At 40.3% G+C, this 14,539-nt stretch overlaps 1 protein-coding gene across 1 annotated transcript in view; it reads left to right on the top strand.

Annotated features, from left to right (window-relative positions):
• Nucleotides 1-12,739, top strand: part of JHY (junctional cadherin complex regulator) — an 84,720-nt gene extending 71,981 nt beyond the window's left edge. The window contains exons 7-8 of the mRNA XM_066255001.1: nucleotides 3,316-3,444; nucleotides 11,632-12,739. Coding sequence (XP_066111098.1) covers nucleotides 3,316-3,444; nucleotides 11,632-11,829 — 327 coding nt within the window. The 3' untranslated portion in view covers nucleotides 11,830-12,739. The remainder of the gene's footprint in view (nucleotides 1-3,315; nucleotides 3,445-11,631) is intronic.
• Nucleotides 12,740-14,539: the final 1,800 nt, after the last annotated feature.

Here is a 14,539-nt window from a genome sequence, read left to right as displayed (position 1 = left end):
TATGTGGAATTTAACAAAAACCAACTAAACAAACTAAAAAGCCATACCCCTAGAAACAGAGACCAAAGGAATGTTTACCAGAAAGAAAGGATTGAAGGATAGGTGAAAAGGGGAAGAGGAATACAGTCAATAATGTGATAAATAGTGAGAGATGATCACTAGAATTAGTGGGGTAGGATCATAAATGTGACCCCATGGTTGTTGGCTTGAGCCCAAAGGTTACTGGCTTGAAGCCCAAGGTTGCTGGCTTGAGCCCAAGGTTGCTGGCTTGGACAAGAGGTCACTGTCTCTGATGGAGCCCCCTGGTCAAGGCACATATGAGAAAGCAATCAATGAACAAATAAGGTGCCACAATAAAGAATTGATGCTTCTCATCTCTCTTCCTTCCTGTTTGTCCCTATCTGTTCCCCCACCCCAGTCACTCTCGCTAAAAAAAAAAAAAAAGTCTCTGGACTGCCTGCCCAATTCTAAGGAATCTAAGAGCACATTGGATATATTGTATATCTTAGGACTTAATAATGAACAGAAACTTTCAAAATATAGAACAACACCATGCGTCGTCATGAGCACAGAGACAGACAGCCCTGTGCAGAGTTAGCACAGCACTGCCTCCTCAGTATGGCTGTTCCTCCCCCTTCTGCCACTCTGAGCACACCCAGCTGTGCCCTAAGAGAACTGCTGTCATCCAAACACCTCTTTGGTTTTGTTCTTCCTACCCTTCCCACAAAAGGAAACCAAATAAACTCACAAACTCAAACTTAGTTGCCCCAAAGGGCATCTACTGCATGTATCAAGTCAGTTTTAGTAGCAAAAGAAGAATTTTGAAGAATATTTTAATCTATCCTATGGTCAGAAGAGTATTAGAATTTTTCCTGCCCATTATTGTGCTCATTCCATGATCAGTTAATTAAATTGCCTCATGTTACTTTGTCCCTTTAAAGATAAAAATACTAATAAGAGTTATATAAAGGCCCTGGGCGGTTGGCTCAGTGGTAGAGCGTCGGCCTGGCGTGCAGAGGTCCCGGGTTCGATTCCCGGCCAGGGCACACAGAAGCGCCCATCTGCTTCTCCACCCTTCCCCCTCTCCTTCCTCTCTGTCTCTCTCTTCCCCCCCCCCCCCCCCCCCCCCCCGCAGCCGAGGCTCCATTGGAGCAAAGATGGCCCAGGTGCTGGGGATAGCTCCTTGGCCTCTGCCCCAGGCGCTAGAGTGGCTCTGGTCGTGGCAGAGCGACGCCCCAGAGGGGCAGAGCATCGCCCCCTGGTGGGCAGAGCGTCACCCCCTGGTGGGCGTGCCGGGTGGATCCCGGTCTGGCGCATGCAGGAGTCTGTCTGACTGTCTCTCCTCGTTTCTAGCTTCAGAAAAATACAAAAAAAAAAAAAAAAAGAGTTATATAAAATTATTTTTACCTTGTAAAATATCTAAATCACACTGAATAAAGTGAGTTTCTCAGTGGGTCATACCTAGACTCCTTAACCCTTAAATCAGGGGTCTCAAACTTGCAGCCCGCCGAACAATTTTGTGCGGCCCGCAGACTAATCCACGAAGTTCAAAATATTTTGGATAAAATTAAGTAAGCCTAGGGGCCTACTTGTATTTTTCATTTCTCTAGCATCCTAGCTAGATATTAGCTTAGTTAACAGCAGTTGTGACGTGAACTACAGTTTCTGGTCGTTTTGTGACACTGAAAAGTGTTGCGTAACAGTTGCCTTTTGTAGACCTAGTGCGGCCCACCGAAAGGCTGTGATCTTGCTCTGTGGCCCACATGCTGGGTTGAGTTTGAGACCCCTGCCTTAAATGTTTACTTTCTTTTGAATATTATGAAATCATTGGACAGGGAACTCTTATTTTGAAGTAATGCACTAACTGGTTCATTCAGATTGCCTCTTCCAGGGAAGTGATTCGGTTTAGTGAACAGTATAAGACTAGACATAATAGTAATAGCAGCAGCAGCAAAGTGGTAACGTGCATGCTATACTAGAAATGTTAATAACAAAACAGCACTTTGCTCACTTGAAATTTTTTTAAAAGACTTTTATTCATTTTAGCAAGAAGAAAGATAGAGAGAGAGAGAAGTTGAGGGGCGGGGGAGCTGGAAGTATCAACTCCCATATGTGCCTGACCAGACAAGCCCAGGGTTTCAAACTGAGGACCTCGGCGTTCCAGGTCGACGTTTTATCCACTGCGCCACCACAGGGCAGGCGAAATTTTTATTTGTAATGTTCAGAATTCCTAAATTTCAATTTTTTTAATTGCGGAAGTGGCAAAGTCAAAAGATGTTAGCTAACCAGCTACAAAAATACCAAAGAAGCTATTATCAATAACTACCATCAAAATGGAAGAACTGTCGGAAAATGCACCCACCTCCTTTCATTTTCTTATGTGGTGGCTATGACAACTTTGGAGGGCATATGAGTTCTTAAAAGAAACTGTCTCTGTGAATGTATTTTTAGAGTCCCAAGCTGAAAGTTTATCAGAAAAGAGACGTGAAGCTTGGAGGCCTTGGACCTGACCTTGAGTCCATCAGAAAGAAAGTGAGCGTGATGTGCATATAGTGTTTTCAGGCTTGGATTTGCTCATCTATCTTTTAGCAAAAAATGTATAAAATGCCTGCCCCCAGACCCAAGTCCTCATTCAAATGTCTCACTCTGAATAGAGACACTTCTGAACTATCACTGGTAATAGAGACTCAGGCATTTCTCCGACTGTAAAATAAAATTACTTAGCCAATGTTGTTTGATGTATCCACCTTTCAGTTTTGAAGGCCCGAGCAGAAAAGTGGGACATGTGCACATAAAAAGAGACGTGTATGTTATGTGGTTGTAGGTCTTTCCCAATAGAATTATCTTGGTAATTTTGAACAGTGGCTACAGAGAAGACACTTAGGGTAAGAGTTTCTCAACCCATGGAAAGTGCATCCACTTTATTCTCTTTCCCCTAGAGAAAGGAGATCTTCATTTAATGTGTTTTAACTGCAGTTGCACTCAAGGCATAAAAAGAGAGTATAGTTCAAAGGTGGAAGTAAAAATGAAAATAAATTGGGTAAATACAACAAAGAAGAGGCTGAATGTGAGTTAGCCACTGTTAAGGGAATTCTGGGTATGCTATTGCAGTGATGTTGTCCCTCAGAGAAAGGACTCTTTCTGAGAGAAATATCAACTTAACCATTTCACCGCTGTCACCTTACATGTGCAAGTCCCATCTCCCCTGTGTTGCTGATAGAATATGCTGTGCTCAATAAAATTAGTGTCACTTTAAGTCAAAAACGGAGATCTAGCAGGACCAGCGAGTCATTGTAACTTTGTTTCTCTGCATAGATGAAGAAATTAATACAGCAAAAGGAATATGTGAAACAAGTTAAGGAGTACAACATGAGGACACTATCCAGTCTGTCAAAACCACAAACAACAAAAACTGAAAATAAATCTCTCATCTCTCGGCAGAAGGTAAGACTTTCTTACCAGGGCAGTTACCTTTTCAATTAGAATTAAAAAGAGGCTCTGGCCAGTTGGCTCAGCAGTGGAGTGTTGGCCTAGTGTGTGAAGGTCCTGGTTTGATTCCCAGTCAGGTCACACAAGAGAAGTGACCATCTGCTTCTCTTCCCCTTTTCATCTCCCTTCTCTCTCTCTCTCTCTCTCTCTCTCTCTCTCTCTCTCTCTCTCTCTCTCTCTCTCTCTCTCCTCCCACAGTCATGGCTCAAATGGGTCAAGCAAGCTCACCCCAGCCACTGAGGATGGCTTGATGGCCTCACCTCAGGCACTAAAATAGGTCAGTTGCCGAGCAACAGAGCAATCCCCAGATGGGCAGAGCTTAGCCCCATAGAGGGCTTGCTGGTCCCGGTTGGGGGAACCTGTCTCTCTGCCTCCCCTCCTCCCATGTAATAATAAGAAAAGAATTTAAAAGAAAACTTTGTAACCTCATAACTTAATAAATTCCCCCACATGTTTTGAACATAGGGGATGTTTTAGCTACTACCATTCCTGCAGCTCCCCACCATTCACAGATATGGATATAAAAATGATATACACACATATGATGCTATAAGGTTAGCCTTTTACTTTTCCTGAAGTTCATCACTGTCTTTATTCATCTCCATGTTTTCTTCTAAGTGTAGTGTTTCAAATTTGTCACACATAAAAATCGAACAGTCAGGAGATGTCTTAGTTAATCAGAATTTGTAGTTTCTCCCATCAGTTTCTTTCTCTACCATTAAATACGTCAAGGAATTTAGTGTTTTGTGCTGTTTGTGGCTGCCTATGTCAAAGAAAAGTCCTTGATTGTTTCTCTCAGATTCATTCTACGTTTTTCCTAATGGGTTGTAAATATAGTTTATAGCTTCCTCTATCCAAGAAAAGTAATTTCATAAAATACAGAATGTTCTCCCTCTCAGTCATAGTCATCCAACTGTAAGTCATGATGTGAATGAAATATGTTCTATAGGGATACGGAGCCTTGAAGAGCAAGTTTCTGCCTCAGTCACAATAAAAGCAAGGGATCCTTTGTAAGAGGGACAAGTGACCCTTTGGAGCCTTTAAGAATTTGTACTTTATGATCTCTTTCACGGACCATCATATTTTTTATCTATTGCTTTTCTTCCTCAGACCTTGAAGACCTCAATCCACTTGAGTTTTCCTAGTGCCACTTCTTTTTCTCTCCAATTCATTATTTTTTCATGAAGAGATTCAAGGCAACATACCGAAGTTACCTACCGAGAAGTCTGGAGTTTTTCTGTTTTGAGGGTATCTTTTCCCTTCTAGGACCTAAATATATTCCCCATTCCTATTTTAGCCATCAAAAACCTCTTATTAAAGTATAAAATAAGAAAAATAATAATTTTTAACCTCTAATAAACACCCGCTAGATTTCTAAAAGCCTAGGAACAAGAATAGTTGGTGTGATAATGGAAGTGCTATTTTATGTTAACTACAGTGATACCTTTGGTCTAAAGCAGAAACAAGTCCTCCTTGGGTAGAAAGGTCTGTTAATATCTCGTTATTGTAAGTTTGCTTTTCATAAGACTACCAGAAGCTAAATGGATCAAATGTGAGAAATCTATTTTCAAACACTTGAATAAAATTCTGTTTTACAAAGAAAACATTGAAAGGCACAACTCTGTACCATTTTTCAACTCTTTCTTTTTTTCACAACTAATTCTTTTTTTTATAGTTCCCTTTAAAGATTTTATTTATTAATTTTAGAGAAAGCGGGGGGGGGAGAGGGAAAGTGGGGTAGGAGTGGGAAGCATCAACTTCTAGTTGCATCATAATTGGTTCATAGTTGCTGTAGTTGCCTCTCATATGTGCCTTGACCTTGCAAGCCCAGGGTTTCGAACCTGAGACTTCAGTGGTCCAGGTCAACACTTTATCCACTGAGCCATTATAGGTCAGGCTTCACAGCTAATTCTTTTTTTAAATTTTTTTATTAATTTTAATTTATTGTGTTTACATGGATTCAAGTGTCCCGCTGAATATAACTCCCTCACCCCCCACCCCCATGTCTTGCTTTATACCCCTCTTGCCCCCTTTCCCTCTAGGATTTGCTGTCCTGCTATCTATATCTCTGTGTTATGTATATATAATTTCACAAATCCCTTCACCTTCTCTGATCCCATCCTCTCACCCCTTTTTCCCTCTGAATTCTGTTCCTCTGGTCCCTGTGATCCTGCCTCTGCCTCTATTCTGTTCCTCAGTTCACTTTGTTTGTTAGATTCTACATATAAGTGAGATCATATGATATTTGTCTTTCTCTGCCTGGCTTATTTCACTTAACATAATAGTCAACAGGTGCATTCATGCTGTCGCAAAAAGAAAGATTTCCTTCTTTTTCATGGCTGCATAGTATTCCATTGTGTATATGTACCACTGCTTTTTAATCCACTCATCTACTGATGGACACTTGGGCTGTTTCCAGATCTTAGCTATTGTAAACAATGCTATAATAAACATGGGAGTGCATATCTTCTTTTGAATCAATGATTTGGTATTCTTTGGATATATTCCTAAAAGTGGGATAGCTGAGTCAAAAGGTAGTTCCATTTTTAATTTTTTGAGGAAACCCCATACACTTCTCCACAGTGGCTGCACAATTCTGCATTCCCACCAGCAATGCAGGAGGGTTCCCTTTTCTCCACACCCTCACCAGCACTTATTCTGTGTTGTTTTGTTAATGAGCACCATTCTGATTGGTGTGAGGTGGTATCTCATTGTGGTTTTAATTTGAATTTCTCTAATAATTAGTGATGTTGAACATTTTTTCATATGCCTATTGGCCATCTGTATGTCCTCTTTGGAGAAGTGTCTGTTTAGTTCTTTTTCCCATTTTAATTGGATTATTTACCTTGCTGATGTTGAGTTTTAGAAGTTATTTATAAATTTTTGTTATTAACCCCTTATCGGACATATTGGCAAATATGTTCTCCCATTGTGTGAGTTGCCTTTTTATTTTGTTCATGTTGTCTTTTGCTGTACAAAAGCTTTTTTAGCTTGATATAGACCCATTTGTTCATCCTGTACTTTTTTTCACTTGCTCATGGAGATAAATCAGCAAAGACGTTGCTAAGAGAGATGTCAGAGAGCTTACTGCCTATGTTTTCTTTCTTTGTAGTGTCTTTACCTGGCTTTGGAATGAAAATTATCCTTGCCTCAAAAAAAGAGTCTGGAAGTCTTTCCTCCTCTTGAGTTTTTTGAAATAGCTGGAGAAGGATAGGTGTTATTTCTTCTTTGAATATTTGGTAAAATTTGCCTGTGAAGCCATCTGGTCCAGGACTTTTGTTTGTTGGGAGTTTTTTGATAACTGTTTCAATTTCATTTGTTGTTATCGGCCTGTTTAGGTTTTCTGATTCTTCCAGGTTGAGTTTTGAAAATTATATGTTTCAAAGAATTTATCCATTTCACCCAGGTTGTCCAGTTTTTTGGCATACAGTTCTTCATAGTATTTTCTTACAATCCTTTGTATTTCTGCAGTGTCAGTTGTTACTTCTCCACTTTCATTTTTAATTTTATTTATTTGAGTCCTCTCTCTTTTTTCTTGGTGAGTCTAGTTAAAGGTTCATCAATCTTATTTACCTTTTCAAAGAACCAGCTCTTGGTTTCATTGATCTTTTGTATTTTTTTTTTTTTAGCTTCTATATATTATATATTTCCACTCTGATCTTTATTATTTCCTTCCTTCTACTTCCTCTAGGCTTTATTTGTTGTTCTTTTTCTAGTTCTTTTAAATGCAGGGTTAAGTTGTTTATTTGAGCTTTTTCTTGCTTCTTAAGGTATGCCTGTAAGTGCTATGAACTTCCCTCTCAGGGCTGCTTTTGCTGTGTCCCATAGATTTTGAGTTGCTGTATGTTCATTTTCATTTGTTTCAAGGAAACTTTTTATTTCTTCTTTGATCTCATTGTTAACCCATTCATTATTTAATAACATGCTATTTAGCCTCCAAGTGTTTGAATGTTTTTCAGTTTTTCTATTGTAGTTGATTTCTAGTTTCATGCCATTGTGATCAGAGAAGATGCTTGATAAAATTTCAATCTTCTTAAATTTATTGAGACTCATTTTGTGTCCTAACATGTGGTCTATCTAGAGAATGTACCATGAGCACTTGTAAAGAATGTATATTCTGCTTCTTTGGGATGAAAGGTTCTGAAGATATCTATTAAATCTAGTTGTTCTAGTATGTCATTTAAGGCCACTGTTTCTTTGTTAATTTTCTGTCTAGAGGATCTATCCCTTGATGTTAGTGGGGTATTAAAGTCCCCTACTATTATAATTTTTTTTTACAGAGACAGAGAGTCAGAGAGAGGGATAGATGGGGACAGACACACAGGAATGGAGAGAGATGAGAAGCATCAATCATCAGTTTTTTGTTGCAACACCTTAGTTGTTCATTGATTGCTTTCTCATATGTGCCTTGACTGTGGGCCTTCAGCAGACCAAGTAACCCCTTGCTCAAGCCAGCAACCTTGGGTCCAAGCTGGTGAGCTTTGCTCAAACCAGATGAGCCCGCGCTCAAGCTGGCAACTTCAGGGTCTCAAACCTGGGTCCTCCACATCCCAATCTGACGCTCTATCCACTGTGCCACTGCCTGGTCAAGCTAAAGTCTCCTACTATTATAGTATTGCTGTTGATCTTGCCCTTTATGTCCATCAAAATCTGTTTTATATATTTAGGTGCTCCTATATTAGGCACATAGATATTTACAATGGTTATATTCTCCTGTTGGAGAATCATTATGTAGTGACCTTCTTTATCTTATAGCTTTTGTTTTAAAGTCTATTTTGTCAGATATAAGTATTGCTACCCAAGCTTATTTTTATTTCCATTTGCATGAAATATTTTTTTCCATCCCTTCACTTTCAGTCTATGTGTATCTTTTGTTTTGAGGTGGGTCTCTTGTAGACAGCATATGTACAGGTCCTGTTTTCTTATCCATGCAGCTCCCTATGTCTTTTGATTGGAGCATTTAATCTATTTATATTTAAGGTTATTATTGATATGTAGTCATTTATTGCCATTTAATTTTTTAAATGTACATTTCTCTTTTTCTAAATTTTTTTCCTTTGATCTGTTTACAACAGGCCCCTTAACATTTCTTGCTTTATTAGTTTGGTTATAATGAATTCCTTGAAGTGTTTTTGTTTGTTTTTGTTTGTTTGTTTTTCTGTCTGGGAAGCTTTTTACTTCTCCTTCAATTTTAAATGATAGCCTTGCTGGATAAAGAAGTCTTAGTTGTAGGTTCTTGTTTTGTATCTCTCTGAATACTTCTTGCCAATCCCTCTGGCCTCAAGTGTTTCTGTTGAGAAGTTGGATGTTATTCTTATGGGGGCTCCTCTGTAAGTAATTAACTTCTTTTCTCTTGTAGCTTTTAGTATTCTTTCTTTGTCTCTTAACTTTGGTATTTTAATTATAATGTGTCTTGGTGTAGGCCTCCTTGTGTTCCTCTTTAATGGGACTCTCGGTGCTTCTTGAACTTGTGTGACTTTTTCCTTCATCAATTTAGAGAAGTTTTCAGCTATGGTTTCTTCAAACAGGTTCTCTATCCCTTGTTCTTTCTCTTCTCCTTCAGGAACCCTTATGATGCAGATATTGTTTCTCTTCATGTTGTCACAGAGCTATCTTAGAATTTTCTCAGACTTTTTTTTAGTATCTTTTCTTTTTGCTGCTCTGCTTTTGTTCTTTCATTTATCTTGTCCTCTAAATTGCTGATTCTGTTTTATGATCTCAATGTTCTTTTTGATGCTTGCTATCTCTTTATTTAATTGTTCATTATGTCCATCCATTTTTGCTCTAAGATCCTTGAGCATCCTGAAAATTTTTGTTTTAAACTCTGCATCTGGTAGTTTGGTTACTTTCATCTCATTCAGTTCTTTTTCTGGGGATTTCTCTTGTTGATTCATTTGGATTGCATTTCTCTGCCTTCTCATTTTATCTGTGTATAGACTCCTCCTTTGGGTATGCTGTTTGTGTAGCTACCTGAGTCTAGGGTTGGTTTTGTCTGCCTCCAGCTTCTAGTTGTGTTGTTTCTAGATCTTTGTGGGTTGGCATCAGCTGTCATTTGTAATCCGCTGTGGGCTACTTGTCTGAAGCTACTATTCTTTTTGCTGTTTGTGTTAGTGTTTTCTGTGCCTTAGCTGGGTCAGGTGTGAGGAACCCTTCCTTAAGATACCATTCTAACAAGGGTTGTTAGGTCCTGAACTTCTGCTCTCCACATCTGGCCACTGGGTGTGCCAGCCCTGGACCTCCTTGGCTGGAACCTGGAGCAGATCAGTGGGAGTCACTGCCTATGACTGGCCCTTAGCTACCTTCTTGGAGCCACAAGTGATCCAGAGTTTGTGGCTGCCTCTGCTGGGCCCAGGTGCCATTGTAAATATCAACTGCACTCCTACACTGGCTTTAATCTATTCTTGGCCTGGAAAAAGTCTGCTTAAAAGTTCAAGTTCCCCTGAGTCCCACTTTCTGCTGCTTCTTACTGCTGGCTGCTTGTTGGGCTCAGCATGGTAATTCAGGGATTAGGAAGGATAGTGGGTGTGGCTTGCCCCTTAGCCTCAGTTGTCATTCTATCCAGACTTTTATTTTCAGACCTCAGCAGAGTGTGGCCACAGGAGTTCAGTGGGTGTGGCCTCTGAGATCCAGAGATGTGTTCTGCCCACCAGAACCAGCCCGCCCACCCTCTGGGGAGTACTCAGCAGTGTGAGGGGGGCAATGTAGCTCAGGCTTTACCACCCAAAACCTGTGTCCCTGATGCACCCCCTGCTTCTGAGCGACCCTTTGCCATAACTGGAGCAGGAGAGACTCCGGTGAGCAGGGTAATTGCTTCCCTTTGCTGGTGCCACTGAAAAGTGTTGCTTCTCCCAGGAAAAATGGCCACTTTATTATTGGGGAATGACTCAGCATAAGGGTGGCCTTCCTCCACAGTGTCTCTCCCTGGGCCTCCAAGTTTACAGTCTTGTCTCACAACTCCAGTCCTTTTAGCTTTTCCTGCCACCGGAGACCAGGTAAGTGGCTGTGAAAGAGGGTTTTCTGCATGGGCCCTTTAAGACAGAGCCAGGGTCTGAGAGTTTGTCCCTTTCTCGCAAACAGTAACCCAGCTCGTTTCACATCTAAATACTGTCCAATGCCTCTTCTAGGCTCTGGGACTCTAAGCTGGCACTGCAGGCCTGGGGCTGAGGATCTATACCTCTCAGTGCCACTCTCCTCACAGTGAGGGTCCTTGCGGATCCTCCACTGCCACTTGCTCCTGGGAGTGAGGCAGCCCTTTTCATGTCCCCACCCTTCCTACCAGTTTTATTGTATCTTCTTCTGTAATCATTGATTACAACAGGGGTCCCAAAACTTTTTACACAGGGGGACAGTTCACTGTTCCTCAGACCGTTGGAGGGCCGGACTATAAAAAAACTATGAACAAATCCCTATGCACACTGCACATATTTTAAAGTAAAAAAACAAAACAGGAACAAATACAATATTTAAAATAAAGAACAAGTAAATTTAAATCAACAAACTGACCAGTATTTCAATGGGAACTATTCTCCTCTCACTGACCACCAATGAAAGAGGTGCCCCTTCCGGAAGTGTGGTGGGTGCCAGATAAATAGCCTCAGGGGGCCGCATGCAGCCTGCAGGCCATAGTTTGGGGACCCCTGAATTACAGAATCCTCTTCCTTTAGTCCAAAGTTGGTTTTCAAGAAGATTGTTTTTAAATTAAGTAGTAATCCAATTTGGTCTTGGCAGGTGGCCCACAACTAATTCTTATGTGGCTAATTAATTTTGTTTAAACTGTAAGTTGCCTTGTCCTAATAGCTCAGTTGGTTGGAGTGTCATCTTGAAGCACAGAGATTGCCAGTTCAGTTCCTGGTCAAGGCACATGTGGGAATAGGTCAATGTTCCTGTCTCTCCCTCTCTCTCTTTCTCCCTTCCTCTCTCACTATCAATAAAATAAAAAAATTTTTAATAAAAAATAAACTAAGTTCTCCTATGTTATTGACATTTTCCATTTAATATGCATTTCCATCCACATCTTAGTACTTTATTATAGCAATATGCTTCACTTATATTACCAATAAATGTTGCCTAAGACTAGATTTAATTTAAGGAATCCAGGGATCACTTTTCATTTTAAATACAATTTTATCTTTATGCTTTCAGGCTTTGGAATATGCTAAGACTGTCCCAAAACCCAAACCTTCAAATCTGACTGATCAAGTATCAAAGGAAAAGAAAACTCCAACCTGTGCTAGAAAGGAAGACACTTTACCTGAAATCTCACTGCTGGAAATCCTGCAGAGCAGACACGAGAGGGAAAAACAAGCTGTGGCTGCTTTCAAAGTCCTTCGTATCGTGTAGACACATGAAGGAGACCAGAAGTGCCCAGACAACGGACATGGAGCAAAGAAACTCCCAACAACTTCTCTGCATGGAGGGCAGTGACCTTGAACTGCAGTCCATGTTTGCTTTGCACAGAATTTAAAATATGGAGTCCTATTACATAGTAGTGCCATATTTTACTTTCTAGGAAGAAAATAAATAAATAATTATTTATTTTTTCAGAATTTAGACTTAATAAGAACTAGGGAATAAAGCCTTTTGGTTTTATATTTTGGCTGTTTTGATTTCTTAAATGATCTCTACCCTTCCGTAGCATAATGAGAACCTTGAAATTACCCAGAAATAAGTTTGTCAACTTGTGCTTCTCTCTTTTAAATTCCTGAGAATAAAAACAGTATAAATACTTCAGTTTCTACTAAAATGAACTCAAATGGGACTAATCATCAATATATTTTCAGATGCCATTAACAAAATATTTCTAAAGTCTTTAAATTTAGCAAAGGGTTGTAATATAAAATTAGAAGCAATGAAGATACTAGCTGTGCCTACCCAAGCAGAGCAAATCCCCATGTTGTTCTAACAGAGCATGAAGACATTGGTTAGCAATCCTCCAAGTCCAGAAACACCCAACTCAGGCAATTTTGAGAGCCATACTTTGTCAAAGCTACTTATCCCATACTCCTGGTCAAGATGGTGGCACAGGTAAAGGCGGTACTTGAATTTTCCCATGACCACATCAATATTGCAACTACGCTACAGAACAACCATCATCCAGAACTGTCTGAAATCTAGCTGAATGGAAGTCCTACTACTAGGGATTTTTTTAAAGCCACATCAGTGAACACACAATCCAGTGTACAGATGATATGTTGTGAAATTGTGCAACTCAAACCTGTGTAATTCTGTTAACCAGTGTCACCCCAATAAATTCATCAAAAAGGAAAAAAATTTCAAATGTTAAAAAAAAAGAAAGAAAGAAAAAGCCACATCGAAACTGGTAGGAGGGACAGAGATAGGGTATAGGCTGGTACCACACTCAGGTGTGGTGATTTAAAATTGGGAGGGATATCTTGACTGTGGAGACCCCCCCCCCGGGGAGTGAGAAGTTCCAGGTCCACACCAGGCCACCCCGCCAGGGTCCAGTGCCAAGAAGAGAAGTCCCCATAAGTTCTGGCTATAAGACACAATGAGGATTTTGGCTGAGTAGGATGGAGGGCTGCTGGAGTCCCAGACAGATCTTCCTAAATGGTGCAGAGCCAGGCCATCTGGTGGGCAACTACAGACCATGCCCATCATAGCCCTACCACCTCCACGAGCAACACCCTCAGGGGTGAACTCAGTGAGCACGAGGGTTCCACTGAAGCAAGTCCTACCCCTTAGGGTCCACTCCTGTACAGCAGCTCCCCTGCTATACTTGCAGCCAGTCCACACAGCCCATAGGCCTGGGGGTCAGTCCTTTCCAGTGTCACCAACAACAATCAAGGCTCAACTACAACAGGACAATGCACACAGCCCACACATGGGCGCACCTGGAGTGCCCAGCTCAGGTGTCTAAGGAGGTTGTGCAACTGGGCCTTATAGGACACCTACTCCACATGGCCATTCTGCTGAGTTCAGAAGACATAGCAGCTCTAACTAATACATAGAAACAAACACAGAGAAGCACACAAAATGCAGAGACAAACATGTCTCAAATGAAAGACTAAGAGAACTTTCCAGAAAAAGAATTAGATGAAATGGAGGCAAGCAAACTACTAGCTACAGAGTTCAAAACAACAACTGGTTATAAGGATGCTCAAGGAATATAGTGAGGACTTCTAAGAACTTATTGAGAACTTCAACAGCATAAAAAAGAACATAGAAAACATGGGGAAAAAGATGGTGAGAAATGAAGGATACACCAACTAAAATGAAGAATAATTTACAGGGAATCAACGGTAGAGTATATGAAGCTGAGAATCAAATCAGCAATTTGGAATATAAAGAAGCAAAAAACACCCAATCAGAACAGCATAAAGAAAAAAGAATCCAAAAAGTGAAGGTAGTGTAAGGAGTCTCTGAGACAATTTCAAGTGTACCAACATTTGCATCATATGGGTGTCAGAAGAAGAGAAGAAGCAAGAAATTGAAAACTTATTTGAAAAAATACTGACATAAAACTTCCCTGACCTGGTCAAGGAAATAGACGTACAAGTCCAGGAGGCCCAGAGAGTCCCAAACAAGATGAACCCAAAGATGCCACACTGAGACACATCACAATTAAAATATAAAAGGTTAAAGGCTAAGAGAGACTCTTAAAACTAGTGAGAGAAAAGCAGTTATCTACAAGGAAGTTCCCAAAAGACTGTCAGTTGATTTCTCAACAGAAACTTTGCAGGACAGAAGAGAGTGACAAGAAATACTCAAAATGATGAAAAACAAGAACCCACACCTAAGATTCCTCTATTCAGCAAAGCTATCGTTTAGAATCGAAGGACAAAGAGCTTTCCAGATAAGAAAAAGCTAAAGGAGTTCATCACCATCAAGCCAGTATTACATGAAATGTTAAAGGGTCTTCTTTAAGAAGAAAAAAAGAAGATAAAAGGTATGAACAGTAAAATGACAATAAATACATATCTGTCAATGATTGAATCTAAAAAACAAAATAAATGAACAAACAGGAACAAGATCAGAAACAGACTCCTCCATACAGAGAACATTTTGACAGTTGCCAGATGAGAGAGCGGTT

Source organism: Saccopteryx bilineata, chromosome 2, assembly GCF_036850765.1.
Source record: "Saccopteryx bilineata isolate mSacBil1 chromosome 2, mSacBil1_pri_phased_curated, whole genome shotgun sequence".
NCBI classification, from domain to species: domain Eukaryota; kingdom Metazoa; phylum Chordata; class Mammalia; order Chiroptera; family Emballonuridae; genus Saccopteryx; species Saccopteryx bilineata.
The sequence above is the reverse complement of the archived record's forward strand: the minus strand, read 5'-3'. Positions and strand labels throughout refer to the sequence as shown.